The 20471-nt window shown below is 35.0% G+C and overlaps 1 protein-coding gene across 4 annotated transcripts in view; it reads right to left on the bottom strand.

The window, feature by feature from the left end:
• LOC114937993 (thrombospondin type-1 domain-containing protein 4) overlaps positions 1 to 20471 on the bottom strand; it is a 77277-nt gene that overhangs the window by 10446 nt on the left and 46360 nt on the right. For all 4 annotated transcript variants that reach the window (XM_085486121.1, XM_029311687.2, XM_085486122.1 and 1 more), the window contains 6 exons: positions 9411 to 9486; positions 5922 to 6073; positions 3435 to 3537; positions 1773 to 1875; positions 838 to 1022; positions 106 to 310 (listed from right to left, as the gene is read on the bottom strand). In XM_085486121.1, the coding sequence (XP_085342247.1) occupies positions 106 to 310; positions 838 to 1022; positions 1773 to 1875; positions 3435 to 3537; positions 5922 to 6073; positions 9411 to 9486 (824 nt within the window). The remainder of the gene's footprint in view (positions 1 to 105; positions 311 to 837; positions 1023 to 1772; positions 1876 to 3434; positions 3538 to 5921; positions 6074 to 9410; positions 9487 to 20471) is intronic.

Genomic DNA, 20471 nt, shown 5'->3' with positions numbered 1-20471 from the left:
TCGTTAAGTGAAAGAATTTTTTAAATATAAATAAGGGATAATTCTATCTCTCTCATATTATTATTAATTTATAATTATTTTACTTTGATAAATCGTCGACGCTACCTAAAAAATTGCTGCTGAATCGTAGCTCGGATATGTTGAGTGACATAGCGCCCTTGGGAATCGTGGTCACCTGCTGATGACCCTTGGGCAAAATCGGTTCCATGAAGATGCCTTCGAACAACCTGCATCCCCTACCCTGGCCACCGCACACGCCGCAGGCATCCATCGTCGCGCCGGAACCCACCACCCCGTCACATCCTACAGGCTGAATGGCAAACACATGCAAGTTTCCAGTGCTGTCGCATCTAATTCATTTAGGAAACATATGCGGCGCAATCTCGCTCCAATTTTGTCGAGCTCTACTCTCGATAAAGAGGGATATTCCAACACTGCGTTTCACGATATTTTTCTAGATAGAGATATTAAATAGACTTAATACATTCTCTCTCTAAAATATAAAAATATTTTTTTTTCTTATAAAAAAAAATAGCTGTTTAAAAGTGTTCGAGATGTCTATCGAGAAAAACCGATCGTTTCGAAATTCGTATAAAAATCGGAGAAAATTCTATAGTTCCGATCATCATTGATCGATAAATGCCCAATTGTATCAGGCGTACAATGAACCCCGATGTCGACAGGAAAAAGAAATGAAAGGAAAGGCGAAGGGCCGAAAGCACGATTGAACGTACGGGTCAATAGCGATCTCGTCGATCGTATCGTATCGCACCCTGGTCAGTCATTAATTTCCGGCGTCGTTCCTCTCGCACATATCGCTCGCGTATATTCATATACCTTGCATTGTCCGGCGACGCAGAGCCACCGTTCGCTGTTGCGTTCCATCGAAATCCCGCTGTTGCTGCTGCTGCGTCCGCGAAGATTCGGAGCGTCGCAGGGCGTGCCATCCATTACTGCCGGTTCAAGCGTTGCGTAAAAACGTTCGCCGACTGCACGGCAATTGAGCGCACAGGAGTTCGGCGCTGGAGAACAACAGTGATCGCGATTAGGCCAGGCGGAAGTTAGGTCACCGGGCCTGGCCGTTAGCTGTATACGCGTCATCGTCGCATCGGTCGGACACCGACGTCATCGGCTCATTTTAATATCGCACATGCCTCTTATTTTATAAGATCGTATTTACTGCTCGAGAGACAAAAAGAATTCTTTTATATGTATATCTTCAAAGGAATATCATCAGATACTAAAAACTGGTGATCAGCATATTTCGCTACGATCAGCTGATTACTTTTGTCATTTTTTGTCAAATAGTAATAATAATAATAAATGAATTAAATTATTTAAAATTCGATTATATATCACTTCTATCGATGTAATCATGTTATTAGTTAAAGAATATAAATCCTAAAGACTTTTCTCTCCCTTTATAGAATTGGGAACTGTCTCATCTGTTTTCTCATGTCTCTCATTTTATAAGATCGTATATACTTTTCGAGAGGCAAGAGAATTATTTTATATTTATATATCTTAATAAAAATGAATATCAGAACATCGAATATTAAAAACTGGTGATTGGCATATCTCGCTGTGATCAGCTGATTACCTGTCATTTTTTTCAAATTATAATAATAATAATAAATGAATTGAATTATGTAATCTCTTCTATATCGATGTATTATGTTATCATATCAGTTAAACAATATAAATCTTAAAGAGGTACTAATCTCTCCCTATATAGAATCGGGAACTGTCAAATCGGTTTTTTTCCGACTCACCGTCTACGAAAGGCACCCAGACGTAACTGCGACCCTTGTAGTTTCTCCCGTTGTACTTGGCACACTGTTCCGCCCGCAGGTCTTCCGTAAAGTTCGGGCATTCCTGCACAAACGCATAATGAATTAATTAAACTTGCGGTAATTAAGGATCGATCGGGGAAGAGTATACGCCAAGAAGAAGGAGACGGTCCGGCTTCCGGAGAGAAAAAAGTAACCCCCGGTGCGATCGATCGCGTCGCTTTTTACGGCACGTCGCGCTTTTCCCAAAGCACCGTGGGTAAATAAAGGCAAAATTATTTGCGGCCTGGCGAAAAATAGAGAAAAAGAAAAAGAAGAACTCGCATTCCGCGCCGCCGTATACGCCGAGAGGAAGTTCGTATATTCGCGCAAACATGCGAATGCCGGCACGTGTGTGGTGTGCGCTACGTGCACGGCCGCATTGCAATTTCCGGGTAGACTATTAATTGCCGGCGAACGAAACGGTGGTTACTTTGCCCGGGGGCATGTTTGCGAATCGCGAATGCAGCTCGGAAATGTAGTCCCGGGTATCGAGCACGAAGATAAATATTACTGCAGCGAGGCGCCGCCGCTTTTTTAAGGGTAGGTAATAACGGATAACGAAGCCGTATGGTTTTGGTTAACTTTTCAAGCCAACTTCGACTGTATATCGCTGTATTTTAATTTCAGGCACAATTCGTAGCAATTTTAACTTGAAGCTTACATTAACAAAAATTGTTATTCAACGTTCATCCATTTTGTATTTTCGACAGCATTTTTTTTTAAATTTACGACAATGCAAAACAGTATAGTTGATAACCAAGTATACTACAATGAATTTGATCGAAACACGTCCAGAAGTAAACAGATCTTATCGCGCGGTTTTTATTACCAACCAAGGACTAATCGACACCAGCGAGTCGTTCTTCTCTCTTTCTTTTTTTCTACCCAATGCGCTGGACAAAGTCATCCATTACAAGGAGATCTTTAGTCTCGCAGATGGTGATTACTCTTATGAATTTTACAACGCACACGCGCACACGCATGCCGGACCATGGTATATAAATCGTCGACGTGCGCATCCCTAATTGGCCGGCGCGATGATTTGTTTGCGACTCGTGACGCACCGTCGAGAGGAAAATCCTGAGGAGCGTGTCCCGCACACACACGCTACGTGGATATAGACGCATCCGTTAATATATAAGGCATCGTAGAAGTAGCGACACGCGTGAGCGTGTATATGGATTTTATGGAGCAAGTTTACATAGTTAATCGCCGGTCCGGAGCTCTAATAACCGCTTAAGAAACAAGGCCACCATGCGATATAAGAAAACAGAGCGAGTGCTAATTCGAAAGGATGCTTGAACAGAAAGAATCTTTTCTCGCGTTGCGAATATATTTTTTTTATTTGAAGTTTAGAAATTAAAATACCGATAATTATACTGATATAGATTAAGCACAAATTTCGAAAAATTTCAAAGATATAATCTTTAAATAATTCTAGATCCGTACAAGAGAATTAGGAGAAGAGGCACAAAGCCTCTAAAGGGATAGCGAAAAAAACAAATTTTTTTCATCCCTTTTTATAAAATTTAAAATCTTAATAACTTTGAAAATTTTTCTGTTCTTTCTTAATAAGTTGAGGATTATCTATATGCGACTTACCTGTGTATTGCATGTGTGATAGCGTTTATATGTACCGATACAGATAGGTCTGACGCTGCTCGTACTATTTTCCGAGATAATACTTCGTTTTCTCAAAAGTTTCCTGAAATAAATTGCTCGCATTAGCTCATACATCGACTCGCACAAGCGAGTAGCGCGCGATGCATCTCGATTTTTCAATGCCGAGTGTATAAACACACTTTTTATAGTATATGTGCAGAGCATTATGCTAATCTCGAGATCAAAGGAGAGAGACTATTTGCGATAAAAATGAATAAATTATCTGCGCATCTCATTTAATGCTGTTATGCTGCGAAAGAAATAATTATTTGTTTGTTATGTTATGTGAGAGGATAATAGCTCGATATGTTGCACTTTTTATATTTCACGTCAAATTAAGTATAATAATAATTTGAGTATTCGAATTTACATTTTTTCCCTTCTTTTTTCTCTCATAAACTGTTTTATTCTTATTTTTTCTATAAATTTTATTTTCCTAAATTCATTAAAATCTTTTTACCTTTATAATGTAAAGTGATTTAGTAATTCTTAAACATCCGTGAAATGATCGTTAATTCAAGTTTAAAGTCACGAGACGATGTAATTGCGAGAAATTGGATACTCCTGATTTATTCCTATGGACTCTTTGCGAGATATTCATACTGCAAGTCACGTAACGGCTCACGGTAGCGTTACGAAGGTGTAAATGTCAGCGGCGATAACAACACGTTTCTGCCCCCGAGAGGAGCTAGCGAGAGTCGTCGGCCTGCCGGTGTATAATCTTCTTACGCTACTGATCCGTAATTTGCACGCTGCTTTATAGCTAGCCGGACAAAACATATAGGGTGTGCGGAATTGTATGCTAAAATTATAGTCTAATTTAAAGCTTGATTTAAATTGCACACATATATTTTAATTTAATTTCTTATTTTAATTTTCGCTTCAATTCAGCGACTTCCCGATATTTTTCTAGCCTATGTTTTTTTTTACGAGGAATATGAGATGTAAAATAAATCTCAACTCGCGGAGATTATTTAAACACTTGATGTTGCACCGAATAAAATTTGTGTCCTGAACACAACCACCAGTTTTGAAGAAAAAAATTATTTTTCTTGAAATTTTTATACACTTACCATTCGCATTTGTCTCTTAATTAATAGAGTGAATTAAATTGTGGTTTTCCAAGAGAGTTTCAATTTCTTAATATTTATATATATATATTTTTTTATTCTCTCTAAAATGTTTTTTTAATTTAATTTTTTATTTTAAGATATATAACTTTAAAATAAGATTTCATCAATGACAAAATTCACCAAAAAATAGCTAGAGAAAGTACACTTAAATAAGTAAATAGTTTGTACTCGTGCATCGAGTATACAGTAAATATTTGTACGAATATGACGGTGTACGCAATCTCAAGTATAAGTCCCAAGAAGTTTTATCGAAGCTCTCATGTTCAAGATGTAAATAAAATCATATATAATATGTTTATGAAAATATATAAATTTTGTAAAAAAAATCAATTCATTCAATTAAAAAAAATCACGTTTTATAATATAATATTACAATCTTTTTTAAAAAAAATTAAAAAGTGCATTTTATAATAAATTTTAATTACTCGTCTTACTTCACACATTTTTTCTATATACAATAAATATCATTAAAAAAATGTTTATTAAAAAATTACGCGTCTCATGCCTTGCTGCACAGATTGTTTATTTGATTTTGGTAACACAGCTATAAGAAGTATATTACAGATTGTGAAGAAAATTTGTATCTTATAGCTGTGTTACAGAATAAAATAGTTAAACAATCTGTGCAGATGAGACACGAGAGGTGCGATGAATCCGAGGCACCCTGTATGTATTTCACGGATACAAGGAAACCGAAGAAGATCGATGATGATCTATCAATTGAGGGAGCATATCCCATAGGAATATCGTATTCATGCACGCGAGTTCAAAGTTCCGCGCAGTTATTGCGCGACTCGCCCGGCGAGTGCTTATGATCTAAATTGCGCGAGACCCTAACGGTATCGCGAAGCGTGTGATTATTGTTAGAATCGACCGCGCATTATCGTCGCAAGGTGCTTTGCATTCGAACCGCGATTACCGATCCCCGCCATGACCTCCCGTGAAAGATGCGTACCTTCCCCCATTCCGCGAGGACAAAGGTGAGGCCAAGGTGTGGAAATCATTAATCGAGCGTGAAGATATTTGGACGGCGCGCCATATGGCGGCTTGAGCTTCGTACTTAATATATGTATAAGCGCTCGTCACGCTTTTATTTTACTTCAAAACACAACCGAGTGGAACGCGTGGAAAACCACGTTGCAGTTATAATTTATGTATATAGCATCATGTTTCTTTTTCTTATTAAATTGCTAGCTTCATAAACTAAAATGTGTTATTTCACATTTTATGCTACATCCCGCTATTATATATATTTTGAAATCTTTAATGTAATTTGTTATACTAATGCACTCACCGTAAAGGGACGCATTCGCGAGATTGAGATTGGATACCAGTGCCGCACGATCGGGAACAATCGTTCCACGAGCTCCACGTGCCCCAAGTTCCTCTCACCCTGTTATCACGTCCAATTCCAAATTGCGTTCTTTCTTGTAACATATGATACACCTGAAAAACAATCAACACTGTTGCATTAATAAATGATAATGCTTACAACAGAAATTAAAAATTAAACGTTAATTTAAAATCGTAAAGAAGCTAATATTTTGCGTAAATAAAAATAAATCTACTTTTCGCTAATATAATTATGTATATTTTTTAACTGACAAAAAAATTTTAATTTATCAAATTTGAAGATTTCATTAATTTATATTCGTTTTTATTTAAACTGGAACAAAACAAACGCGAGCTACGCGCGCGTGATTCAATCCTATAATAAAAATAATGTAATTAAAAAAATAAAATATAAAATATATTTTATCTATTTTTATCAACAACTGTTCACGCTTGCGATAATAACTGCTGAATGGTATAAATATAACGACAACATTATTGGATAATATTATCATTAACGGGAATAAATAAATTTTCCATAATTTTCTTGTTGCCATTTATGTTATGTCATGAGTTTCCTAAATATTTTCTTATATATTTCAACACAATGTTTTATTTGTCAAAGTTATAATCAGTGCGTAATAATGTTATGTGTGCAATACAATCAAGTGTCCAATGTGTATATGCAACATGGTCATGTGTACACATAGCACATACGACCGAGTTGTAAGTACATATGTACATACTCGTATAGACGAAATGGACACACAACAGAGTTGGACGCACGACGAAGTTGGACACACGACAGAGTTCGACACTGATTAAAACAATTTAAAAACTATGTAAGCGCGCATTTAAAAATATAGAAAAATATATATATCGAAATAGTCCTCTATTCAATAAAAAAATATTGAAAAAAACATGTATAGGTCTGAACCTAAGATTAGAAAAACCTTAGATTAAAAAATAAAAAAGCGCGTTTAAAATATGGGAAAATATGAATGAAATGGTCTTCCCTTCGATAATAAAAAATATTAAAAAAGACGCGTTACCTAACATTAGAGATAACATTATGTTCGAAAAATGAATGATTACCGCTAATGATTAAAACTTTGTAAAAAGTGAAAGAACGTGTTTAAAAATACTCGTATAGAAAAACACTAATAAAATGATCCTCCATTCAATAATAAAATATTCGATCGCAATTTTATGTAAGAAATATATTTTTCAACTTATCCTCAGAAATCTTGGAAATCCTCAATAATGATTATAATGATCGCTTCTGTATCACATCCAGCCTTTCTAAGAAACACAGCCACGCGAGCGCGAAGAGCGCAGATGATAGATTTTGTAGAAAAAAAAGTAGCGAAGCAAGTATCCAGATAGTAATTAAACGATGGAGATAGATGGAAGTAGATAATATGCGTCTAGTATTCCCTGTTAATCACACACGCCGGTATCATACAGCACAAACTGTTTGTTCGGTAATTAATATCGCTACCGCGAACGAGATTCCAATTAGACCGCGTATACCTCGGTATCGCGGACTCTTGTCGTGATTAATTAAACGAAGGATCGATTACCTTATTGTGCACACACGGCGCTGAATTTATGGTGTTTCGATCTATCTCCGCGCACCACGGGCTGTCCGTTGTATTAACTTCTGCCGGAAGTTCGCTAATGCAGCATCGCTCTAAGAGGTAAAGAAAGGCTCGATTCTCACGTGAGGATTTCCCAAGCTTCACGCTTCACATATCCGATCCTCCCTCCAATCACGCTCGTCTAATTAATCAAACGGACGAGTCGCATATCTCACGCATATCTATCTCGCACGTGAACTATACGCGTAATATTTCGAGCCTAGAATACAAATGGTCGATTTCGAGACGAATAACAACCGTTAAATCTCGAACGGTTTCTTAAATGCGACGTTTGTCGACCACCGTTGCTGGATCACTTCTATTTTTAACGGGCCGATATAATGATTCAGATTTCGTAGGAGAGAAAATACACGACGCGCGATTAAATTTGTCGTAAACATCGTGTGACGTGTCTCTGTTAACGGCGAATTTCGGATTCGAACGAGAGCTTTCAGCTGCTTTTTTGTAAGTCGTTAACCCCGAGAGCAACAGACTAATACTTCCTTAATGCCCCGGCATTAACTCCGGAACGTTAATCACAGCACTTATACAGTATAGCCATGCACAAAGAAGGAAATATATACTTCACGTTGGATATACATAAAGAAGAAACAAGATTATAGCGTAGCATAGAGTAATAGTACTTGATTGAGGATAAATTCATGTGCGAAGACAATACTCTTCGTATTGAACAATAATGAAAGAAAAACTAGCTATACGATTCAATCGCTTTTGCTTAGATTCAATTGTAATATAAAATCAATGGAAATTATGAGAAACTAATACGTGCATCTTAAAGATGACAGATTATAATGATAAATATTATATAGTAGATCGGATTTGAAAGAAAAAATATAAGTTTCAAGAAAAATTGGCTAACGATGAAAAAAACATTTGTGGAGAAAATATTTTGTCAAAGAATTCGTAATGCAAAACGACATAATTATTATTTCTGATATTTCGTTTCAAATTCTTGTTGCGATATCGGTGCAAAAGCATGCATATATATATATGAAACACTTCGGAGAAGTGTTTCGACCTTGACGTAAACTCTCGCGATAAGGGTCGCAGGTGTGACATCAAGTGGCAAGAATGTACCGCGTTTTCTAGGCCGTGCCGGTCTATTTTCGTGTCATCCGTAATGCCACAACGTTTTTCAGAATAAACGGACTGGTTAATTATACCATGATTCCGAGGACCAAACGACGAGAGAAGGGGATCGTGTTTGCATTCGTTCTCGCGCCGTGGCCTTGCGCCCGCGTGTAATTTAGGGACCTCTACTCTATGTCAATTAATTATCCTCTCGATATAGCGACCACGTAATTGCGTATTAATTCTCGCAAGCGAATTGGATTAATATGCGCGCAAGGCGAAGATTTTCGTTGAGAAGCAAACAAGATCGCTGTGATAACCGATCGCGAAAGCAAATCACGAACCTTGTTATTATTTGTCAATGTTTCCACATCAATATTGATTCAATCAATGAAAACCAGTTTGTCATAATATCGTGTGGCAAGTCGACAATTAATATCTCTCCCGACTTATTATTTATTAATGACAATATTCGCTATTATTTTTTATTTTGTTTTCAAATATCATATTTGAATATATAATATAATAATGTGCGTAAAAAAAAATTTCGAATTCACATAAATAATTCAATTTTCAAAGAATTTCGAAAAAATTGGTATATATATTTTTGTAATTTAATTTCACGAAAAAATTTTTTTCTATTGTTTTAGAAACATTTTACAACTGCAACTACTGCAATTCGTATAAATAGAGAAGATAATTTTTCTATAAGAACTTACTTCTATAGGATACTTTTCGGGCATGTGAGAGGACGAGACACCGGCTGCACTCAGCATTATCAGAGCTAGAATCGATCTGCAACATAGATAAAAGGAAACATATAAATCGATTCACTATAACTACGAAGATCGATGAACGCAATTTACACTTTCGTGAACGGAAACTATTTCGCGTCGAAACGAAGCAATTATTCTTTTAAGCGCATTCTCTTTCGTTTGCTTTCATTGAGTTAGAAATTTCAAGAATGCGATCTTAATCTTTATTGAATGACTAACGCGCACATCCGCGAATGTGCAACAATGCTGGTGAATTAAAGTCGGTAATGCCAGCGATAAACTTGTTTGACCCTTTGTGCTCTAATATATTTTTCAATTATACTTATAAGAAATGAAGAAATATAGGAAAAAATATAGACATATATATAATTAAATAATCATCTAATTATAGTTCATATTTTTTGCCATTAAAAGTCAATTATTGAAAAAATAAAATATTAAAATATCTATATAATTTTAAATACAGAGCACTGTTTAAGAAATATTATTCCTATAACAATTTTATTACACTACTTCGGAGTATTTATGCGGCTAGAAAATATATTTGACACTTCGGACACGTGTTGCTCCTGTTGATCTATGTAATCAGTATGTTGATTACATAGATAGATGTAGATCTTTGCGATCGATATAATCGATTCGCGTCGCTTTATCTCGGCTCGATCGAACAACACCACATGTACGTCCTAATTTTTCTTACCGCATATAATCGTTCTTTTTCCCCCTCTATCTTTCCACGTGCATCCTGAGATCGAGGTCGACATGCAATCTCAGCATCCGTTGCTCCACGGGATAACGATGGCGATCTTTGCTTTTACCGCTTAGGTGGCTACGTAAACTACAGACGTCGGCTCAATTCGTCATGCTAATTGCCTTAAGGTAAACGTTATAATATCTTTAAAAATTGAGATGTTTCAAGTATTTTTGAAGTAATAAATGCTAAATAATAATTCAATCTAAACAATAGAATAGTACCTTGGATTAATCAAATTAAAAAATAATATAATGTTTATAATATAATTTTAGAATAATAAATAATTTAGAATTAGAATTTAAAATAATATAATTTTAGAAAAATAAATTTCTATAATCTAAAGATCTTATAGAATTTTTTTATGTAGATTTCTAATATTCGAAATTTATATCAAAACAAATATTCTTGTCAAAACTTGAACATTTTTCACATTCACGCATCTATCCTATTTTTATGCAGTTAATGGAGTTGCAGAACATTTGCCCAACAAAAAAAGTTTTGTAGTAAAAATAATATTCCAATTATTCGCATAGATTTAAAAAAAATATTATTCTAATAACAATTTTAAATATAGAGAGAATACGCAATCATTAGAGTCAACAAAATATGTTTTCGTTTACTAAATTTTAATTTTTCCTTTTCTTTAGTTATAGAGTGTTTTCTCTCTGTTATTTTGAATTTCTTTCTCTCGGATTAAGAAAAAGGAGGAGCAAAGTCAGAAGTGCGAAGATGAGTGATGCCTGCTCGTGTAGAAAATGCATATAGGTACCGCAGAGTATGCTGATGCGCTTTCATGCGCGCAAGAAGCGCAACTGTCTTGTCGCTCCTCCATACTAATTATTCATGAGCGTTAGCTTAAATACCGTCTGCGAGTTGGGAAACGTATATACGAACAAATAGAAAACGTATACGGCGATGATAGGTCGCTGATGCGCTGTGATGCGTGCAGATGCCGTATCATTTCTCCGCGGAAATTACTCAAAAGCGTGTGTTGCTTCACAGATGCAAATAAGAAATGAAGTAATGTAAAATGCAGATGGCGCGATAAATTTTGACGTGCTTTGGCATAAGAAGATGATTGAAATTAATAAACAATTAATCGCAAACATAGGTATAACTATTGATAAATATAATATTGTATTCACTATATATCAGAACATATTTATTAATGTTCTCTTTTAATTTGTAGACTAAAAATTAATTTAAAAAATCATATATATAAAAGAGAAGACGTAAATGAATGATAAAAAACGCTCGCTTGAGAATTTCTCGTTTCCGATCAAATTGTAATTCCGCATAATCGTCGCACAAACTTTACGCTTTAATTATATTTCCAATAGAAAATTGAAAGAAAACATTTCATATAAATTATATAATATTGAATTATATTAACACTTTTAAAGAATAAAATTTAATCTGTAAGAGAGCGTGCGTTTCTTATTAATCATATATATATATATATATATATAAAATTAATTATGTATATATATAATTAATTATATATTTTATATATATATACATATATATATATAATATATAATTAATTATATATATATATATATATATATATATATATATAATTAATTATATATTTTATATATAGATGTATAATATATTAAACAGAAAAAGTCGAAATTATTCGTAGTACATATGTGATTTGCGTGGATGAATGAAGTTATTAAAAGCTGACAAGGTACTCGCGCTTGAGCAGGAAGTGCGTACAAACCAATAGATTACACATGAGAGAGCGAAGGGGAGAGATCCCGATTGCCGCTGATCCGAATAAACTGTGCCACTAAGCGCTAATAACGTTTCACTTGTTGCGTTTTCTCGGAAGGCTTAATTAATCATTAGAGCACGCCGCAACGGCTCGAGGAAGGGAGGCTGCAGGGTTCGAATGAGTCTCGTGGTGCAGCCGCGGAATGAGAAGAGATGCGCAGACCGCCCGTCGCTACCGCAGCAGCATTGCGTACGCGGATGCGTGCGTGCTTGTTCGTAATCACAGAAAAACGCACTATCTCGACTTTCCACGCGATGTGCTCGTAAGTGGTGCATCCGAAGGGCGGCATGGATCTTGCATCGCCATGCAGCGACTTGGCTTGCATCGGGCTCTTCTGGATAGCGTCGAGTCAAGCAAGAAGATTGCGCGAGATCGAAAACGAAGAATTCGAATTTTTGTGTTATTCCCGTTTCCCAGAAATTGCTACTTAATCCTAAAATCCATTGTAACATGTGCGCTACGAAGCGGGGCATTTAAGCTAGAAAGATGTTGTAACTTGTACCGAAATGCTCGTCTGTTATCTGGAATAAATACTCGAAAAGTATCAGACTAATTTGGTAATACGTGATAATTTTAAAAAGCGACTATAGAGAATCTAAAGTTAACAAATGGAAAATTAATCGAAAGAAAAATAGTGTAAATTGTAATTATTTTATGAATAAGATCTTAAGACCTCTTCTTAATTAAATTAATATAAAAGCGTGTTCAACGATTGTTTCCGATATTAATATTGTAATCGGTGTAATGTGTAAAAAGATTCCGAATTTCGAGTTTACTTTAAGGCAGGAAGTTTACAACTCTCAATTATTCGAGACTTCTTTGTAAGTGGGTCTTAACCCTTTGAACGATGAAACCATTCCAAAGAATCCTCTCATACCGAGCATAGCATATACAACAAAGTTCTGATCTCCTTAATAAATATCTCGTCACTTTATCTCGATAAACAGTTAAGTAGCTTATATCAAGGAAAGAGAGTAGATGTTTGAAGTATCTTGATAAAATACCTTCATGAAGTCATCTGTTATAACAATTTTCAGATTCTTTTTCACTTAAATAAAAATTGAATTAAATACAAAAATTGTTAATAAGAGAGATATCATTTTATTCTATAGAAATTTAATTTTCGGAACATATATATTTATGAAATAACGCTTGTGTGTATTCATATACATTTTTTTGTATTACCTAATTTCTTTGTATTTCATTGACATTGATGTCATTTTATTCTATAGAAATTAAATTTTCGGAACATATATATTTATGAAATAACGCTTGTGTGTATTCATATACATTTTCTTGTATTACCTAATTTCTTTGTATTTCATTGACATTGATATCATTTTATTCTATAGAAATTAAATTTTCGGAACATATATATTTATGAAATAACGCTTGTGTGTATTCATATACATTTTCTTGTATTACCTAATTTCTTTGTATTTCATTGATATTGATATCATTTTATTCTATAGAAATTAAATTTTCGGAACATATATATTTATAAAATAACGTTTGTGTGTATTCATATACATTTTCTTGTATTACCTAATTTCTTTGTATTTCATTGACATTGAATCCTAAACCTTCTGTATCAATTTGCTTCCGCGTCTTCTCTCCGCGCTGCTCGAAGCGCTTGAATAGATTCCGCGATTTATCAGCGACAATATCGCGAATCGCGATGCAAGTCCTAATGCAAATACGTTCTTGCCGAAGTATCGGCGATCGATCTCCGCAACGAGAGTCTACGAAGCTGTATACGGAACCTTATATCCGCGACCCGTTACGACTTCCCGTATCAGGAGGTCCGTCCATCGCAGCGTATCTCGCACTTATAACAAACAATGCCAGTCTTGTACTCAATAGCTTAGGAATGCGAAAAATCGATCAATAAGAAACAGCAGCACGCCTCGGCCGGCTTTATAAACTCCGGCTAGAATTTCTATTGAAGGCGAGTACAGCACATCAATGGCAGCCAGATATGCCACTATAAAGTCAAGGGAGTCTCAATGGATCCCATTAAGAAGAATACCGAGCTCGCTTTTTGTCGTTAGAACGAAATTACTAACGCTGTGTGTTCGATGCAACTCGCCATTTCCGTCCTGTTTATATAAAGACGTTAAAATATAATTAAATAAAATATATAGAAAATACTAAAATAACGTTCGATATAATATGTTATCATCATTATTAAATTAATTAAAGAGTGCAGCGGCAATTTTATATCTGTAAGCGACAATTTTAACGATACTAAATAATCTTGTATTTATTTTTGTATAATCAATAAACAATTTTTTGCTCTACTGCATGCCCAGTAATCCGATAAAATCAGTGCAAGTCATGCTCTGAGAATCATTACCCGACGTTGTTATCGCAATAGCATCATTAAATTACTGTATTACGTGGCCAATGAACAAATTCTCTTCTAATGATATGTGCTCAGACGGTACAATTGCGAGTCGCGCGACGGGTTTAACGGCGTCATATATTAATACAAGCTTTCGCCTCGTCTTCGAGCACGGCTGCACATTGTAACTTTTACGGCGGTATTATAAATAAACGGCACTTGCCCCGCAATTACGGCGGATCGTAAAAATTACGCCGGGTTCTGCCGCGTTCGTCGAATAAAACTCCTTAACACTGCGTGTGCAATCTTTCAAAGTTAGAGTTACGACTCGCAATTTGAAATCATTATAAAGTAATGCAACGTTAAATCAAAAGAAAATCGAACGAATCGTGTTTAATATACAATTTCCAGCTGTATACGTATTTTATACATTCTTTCAACCGAGAGAAAATTTTTTCTCAAATGTTCAGTTCTCAAATAAACTCATATTTCAGATAATAATCCTTAAAGTTCGCCAGTAATAATTAATAAAAATCTTTCCTCAATGGTAAAAGCCGACCAAACTGGCAATCATTTATTATAAATAATTAGTTAAAATACAATGTTTCGGCTGTCATTGCAGCCCTTTTCAAGTAAATCTATAAAAAGTTACATAAAAATAATTATAATTTTAATACATTTCATCGCAACAAATAATTATAAATTCATATACAAAAATATGTTACATATCCAACGTAAATGCATAATAAATTAATACAGTAAATCCAATTCACTGCATACCACCGACAATATTCACCATTGTTTTAATGAACAATGTAGAATTGAAAGAAGTAAGCAAGAAATAAATAGATGTTAACAGTTAGCAAGAATCTTAGTCACTACGCGTTAAGAAAATCGAGACAAAACTAATGTGTCTTTCGCAATCTAAAACCTCATAAGAAAGTCAAATAAATAAATAAATAGGTAAAAATAAAAATAATTTAAATAGCGTCAAAAGAACACGATCATAAATCCCACTAAACTCATATTTCGTTTAAAAAAATTGTAATACATATACCGTTTTCAATTTTTAATCGCCATCAACTTCTTTAAGATAAAAATTATTTTTTTCTCTCTGTCGAAAAATTGATCTTTATGTTCTTGAAAGTCTTGAAAGTTTCTGACGCGGCAAAAGGAGAAGACGCGAAAGCAAGAGGGAGGGATATGCGTCGTTGGCATCTGACAGCACGGGAGGCCCGCAAATAATTCGGTATCACGGTGGTCCTTCGAGAAGAATTTTCGTCGCCATCGGGGCCCGGACGCAAAAAGAAATGACTGTGAAATATGATGCACGATATGCGCGCGGAGCACGGCATTGTTTTCGGCACCGTATCCTTACGACGAAGAGAAGTGTGTATGCGAGTCTCGAATGATCTCTCTCTCTCTAATGATACCGGAGCACTTCGATCGGCTTAAGGAGGATTTCCACTACTGGGCTACGACGACAGCTCGAGCTCTATCTCAAACCCGTGCGCTTAATCCTCTTCCAGATCCGCCAAAGCTCCCGTTTAAACGGAGCCACCTATAGTTAAATGTCGCTATATTTTACCGTAATCTAATGAAAAATAAACAGCCACCAGAGAGTAGAAGCAATTAGCAGCGCTTCCTCGAAAAGTTTATCCGGGGAGATACATTCCGATTCAGATAAAATAAGCGGGTGCTGTCTCAATTTTTCATTCAAATTTCTTATGTGGATTTATAAATTGATCGCACGGAGAAATTGTGTTTTCATATATTAATAGAAAAATATTTCATAATTAATATAATATATTACCATTTGTTTGTTTATATATGACAATTCTAAAAGGGCATTTATGCAACTTTTTAAATAATTTGATCAACAAATCATTAAAAGAAATTACATAAATGCCCTTTTAGAATTCCAATAAAATTGCAATCTTGTTAATTTTTAGAGAAAATAATTAGCAAGAAAATCGGCTTATTTCAATGGAGATATATTTCTAACGTCTAATTTCTGACGAAATATCGCCAAACTATAAATCAAGCTTTACGCGTATGTATACAGGGTGTCCAAAGAATCGCTTTGTAATCGTTGGTGATTCTTTGGTCAATTTGGGAACGATTTTTCCTCAGCGAAAATGTCGAAAAAGGTCATCATTTTTTACAAATTTGTCATTATATATCTTTATAACTAAGCCTCAAATTAAAATTTTATTATAGTAAACTTTACCTGAAATTAACTGAAGAATGTAATTATGTTAGACTTTTAACTCCAAAACGTTTAATTTTCAAAAAAACCCATTTTTTTCAATCGCTTATAACTCGAAAATTATTGACTTCTCAACATTTTTGCTAAGGAAAAATCGTTTCCAAATTGGCCAGAAAATCCGCCCTTAATCATTGGTCCGTTAGTTACCGGACACCCTGTATACATGCGTTGCAGGTGCATCCGATGCGAGATATGTGCCTTACCGGTGCATTGCAGTTACCAGGAGGCGGTCAGCGCCAATTTCCGATAACCGAAACAGTTCCGTATTGCTGCTGTTGTTATTGTCGCAGTAATCTTTCTTTACTTCGGTGTTTATCTTCCATTTACGAAGGACCGCCGATCTTGTCGGCCTGGGGAACCTCGTTATACCGTTCAAGAACCTCGCCCGGAGGTGCCTTCCGCATGCGAAAATGCTTACGATATCTCGATACGATCCAAGTATTGATGCTGCATTTTCAGCATTTAATATTTTTATTATCAAAGTTATTAATATTTTGTGTCATTTTCGCATACTTTCAACAAAGTATAGAAAGAGAAACATCTAATGCAATAATTCAATTAAAAATGATTAAACTTTGCGTGCATATATAAATTCACCTATAAAACAAAATAAAATCAAGGAAACTAAACTAAAAATCCTTATTATTGCGATTAATAGAAAATAGAATTATGAACTTATAGATAATCAGATATGCAAAGAGAGCACTGTCAGAAGCAATCGTGGTGGAGCACATAAATCATTCAAGGCCTTTCAATCGCGCAATAAAGACAATATCGCCGGCTCCAGGTTTGTTGGGACGCATCTGTTTAAATTTACACCGCCACGCTAAATATGTGATATCGCAATCAGAGTAACACGGTCGCTAACTGATCGTAATTTCGCTCATTATCGAATGCGTACGTCGCGCCGATCGACACAATTCGTGACGTCTGCCGAAGGTGTTTAGTGACCCCCTTTTAACGTTTGCTATCTCTGTTAACTGTTTCAAGGCAATCATCGTCTATCTAGGTATTGTTCTTTTCACTCGTATTTTCAGATCAATTCACCGCGCGAGTGTTAGACTAACAACGGCAGCCACTTAAGTGATGTAATAATGGCCTCGTTCGGCCGACAATCGACCGACATCATTGAGTAGACCCCTTATTATCCAGATATTTGGAGAACGCGGATACTGAGATCAAAGGATAATTGTCGATTAAACTTGTAGCATGACGGGAAAGTCTATCCAATAATTAAGTAAATAATTAATTAAAAGATAAAACGACTGAAATTAATTAAAAGATCGAATAAAAGATTAAAATAGCGTGCGAGAAATGTGTGAAAAAATTAACAGTTCCATAAAGTAAGATTGAGATTTCAAATTTTCATTGATAAATTTATCAAAGAAGAATTTCAAAAATAAAGTAAAACAGGTATAAAAAAGTTATAATAAAAATGACCCTATGCGTCTCTAAGAGCATCCATCGATCCAATCTATAACAAAGTTTTACGTTCCAGTTTCGCTTATCAGAAGTGAGGCAATTCGCTGAATCGATTTTCTCGTAAGTAAGAGCAATGCATCCCCGAGGACCTATCTACTACGTTCGCGGGGCATCGTACAACTTTGTAGATATGAGTTTAGACTCTTACATCTCGCGAAAATAGATGAGGAGACCGGTATAAGTATGTACATATATAGACGGTGGCAAAAAAACATTCGGAAAACCGGCCAGCGGCGGCGGGGCTTGGCAAGAAGTAAAATTAGCGCGAATCAGCCGCGGGCGATATACCTCCCTACATGAAGACCATCTACGAGCCAAAGAGCGTCTTGTTAGCTGCACGCACGACTGCGCGTACGTGTATCTCCGCATGAAACTCAATACATCGAAGTCAAGTCGGGACGGGTGGTTATATAGCAGGATCAGGAGATAGACGGGAAGATCAAGGTGGAAATGGAAGGTGGGATGTCCATCTGACGACGGTCGGACCAAAGGATATACCCGAGCTTAGGATCGACGTGTGACCACACGCGTGATCTGGGTCAGTTTTTGGTCGGAGCCGGATATGCGCAAGCGTGGACAGAATCAGTGATAATGGAGGAGAACGTTCTCTCTCTCTGTGACCGTCGCAGACTGATCCGATTAAAATTTCTCCGTAAATTACTCACACGAGTAGTGTAGCCGTAATCGTTAAATTAAATTGCCATTTAATCGCCAAATTTGATAAAGTGTATTACGAAATTATAAGTATAAATGTAAGTAAAAAATATATAAAAAGAATATCGAGAGATTATCCTATCGAAGATTTGATCGCAAATGTCAGAAGGCCAAGTTGCTTGTTGATAAGGGAAAAAATGTTAAGCTGCTCGGCGAACGTGCGCGAATGTCAAGAGGTCAAAAGGATTGAAAGGATCGAAAAGATCGTAGAGAAGTCGGAACAGATCCTTCGGAGGAGTCCAAGTCATTCGAATGACTCACGATTTCCTGTACAGTCAGAATTTAGCAAGAACTTAGAATCTACACGAGAGATTCAAAGTTATTTTAAAGTTCCACATAGAAAATTTGGTTTCTATTATAATCATTTTATACATATTTGCTTTGAATTAATTTAAACATCAATGATAAATTTTTGTGACATTAAAATCAGCTATAAAAAATTTCACTGATGAAAATTTCACCAACACTACTTCATCTATATCAAATTTAATCAACAGAAATATATTCATCAGATAGTTAATTTAATTGAATTACGTTATTTTTTCACATATTTCATTAAATGTTAATTAATTTCAATTGTAATTTTTCTTGATTTTTAAAAAATCAATTTCAATGTCAAACTTCGAACTTTTGATAGATTCTTGAAAAGTCTAATAAAACATGTCATAACATCGTAAACATAACATAAAACGATTCTGCCCATGTCACCGTACTCGAGATGCATTCACGCTGTCAGATAAAAGAGGTGTCGCGAATCGTTCGTTATTCGGCACGTGTTCTCTCATCCTCCCACGCTTCTATTAATATCCGCATGTACATATATATATACAAACACCATATATACTCATGTATTTTTGCCGTTTATGAATATCATAAACACAAGAAAATTTTGCGTGAATTCCTTTGAAACGTATACATGAAATATTTCATTTCTTCCTTCTTTTGACGAGTATAAAAGTACAAAACAAAAATTAAAAAGAAAAGCAAATTATTCATTCGTCCATCAATTTTGCGCAAAATTAATTGCGTACTTCAAAACACGTTTGCCAATAAATTTCATAATGTAGAAAATAAATAATTTCGTTATATTACAATACATATATCTATTCCGTCATGTTGTGTATATAATTATGTAATTTATAATAACAAAAGTGTTGTGCCATAAAATTAAATATTTTATTATATTAGTTTAATTAATATGATAAAAAAACATGACTTTGTGCGACGTGTGCGACGAACATGTTGCATGTACTGTTTCCGAGAAGTAAAGGTCTAAAGTAAAATACCCTTGCGTGAGAGAAATTTGAAATTCGTACATCAATTACGCGTGGAATTAATTGTGAGTTTCGGAACAACATGTTATGCTGGCCATTTTAAAATATTCATTAAAATGCTGTATTGGATAACAGCGAATACATTTCATTACATTAAGTTTTTATTATAATAATATGATATAAATTTATAAGATAATTTCTTTCTCCCAAAAACCTCTCTCGTATTTTTAATCATATACTTTGTATAATCTTTTTTTAGAATTTATTATTTCTTAAATATTTATCGACACTATGTTATTTCTAAAATTTTTATTCTAAAACTTTAATATCCCTAATATATAAAAAAATCATGCTAAATATTTTAAATATTATCAATGTTGCATTGAG

This window comes from Nylanderia fulva, unplaced genomic scaffold (genome assembly GCF_048542155.1).
Source record: "Nylanderia fulva isolate GAGA-0341 unplaced genomic scaffold, ASM4854215v1 Scaffold4, whole genome shotgun sequence".
Classification (NCBI taxonomy): domain Eukaryota; kingdom Metazoa; phylum Arthropoda; class Insecta; order Hymenoptera; family Formicidae; genus Nylanderia; species Nylanderia fulva.
The sequence above is the reverse complement of the archived record's forward strand: the minus strand, read 5'-3'. Positions and strand labels throughout refer to the sequence as shown.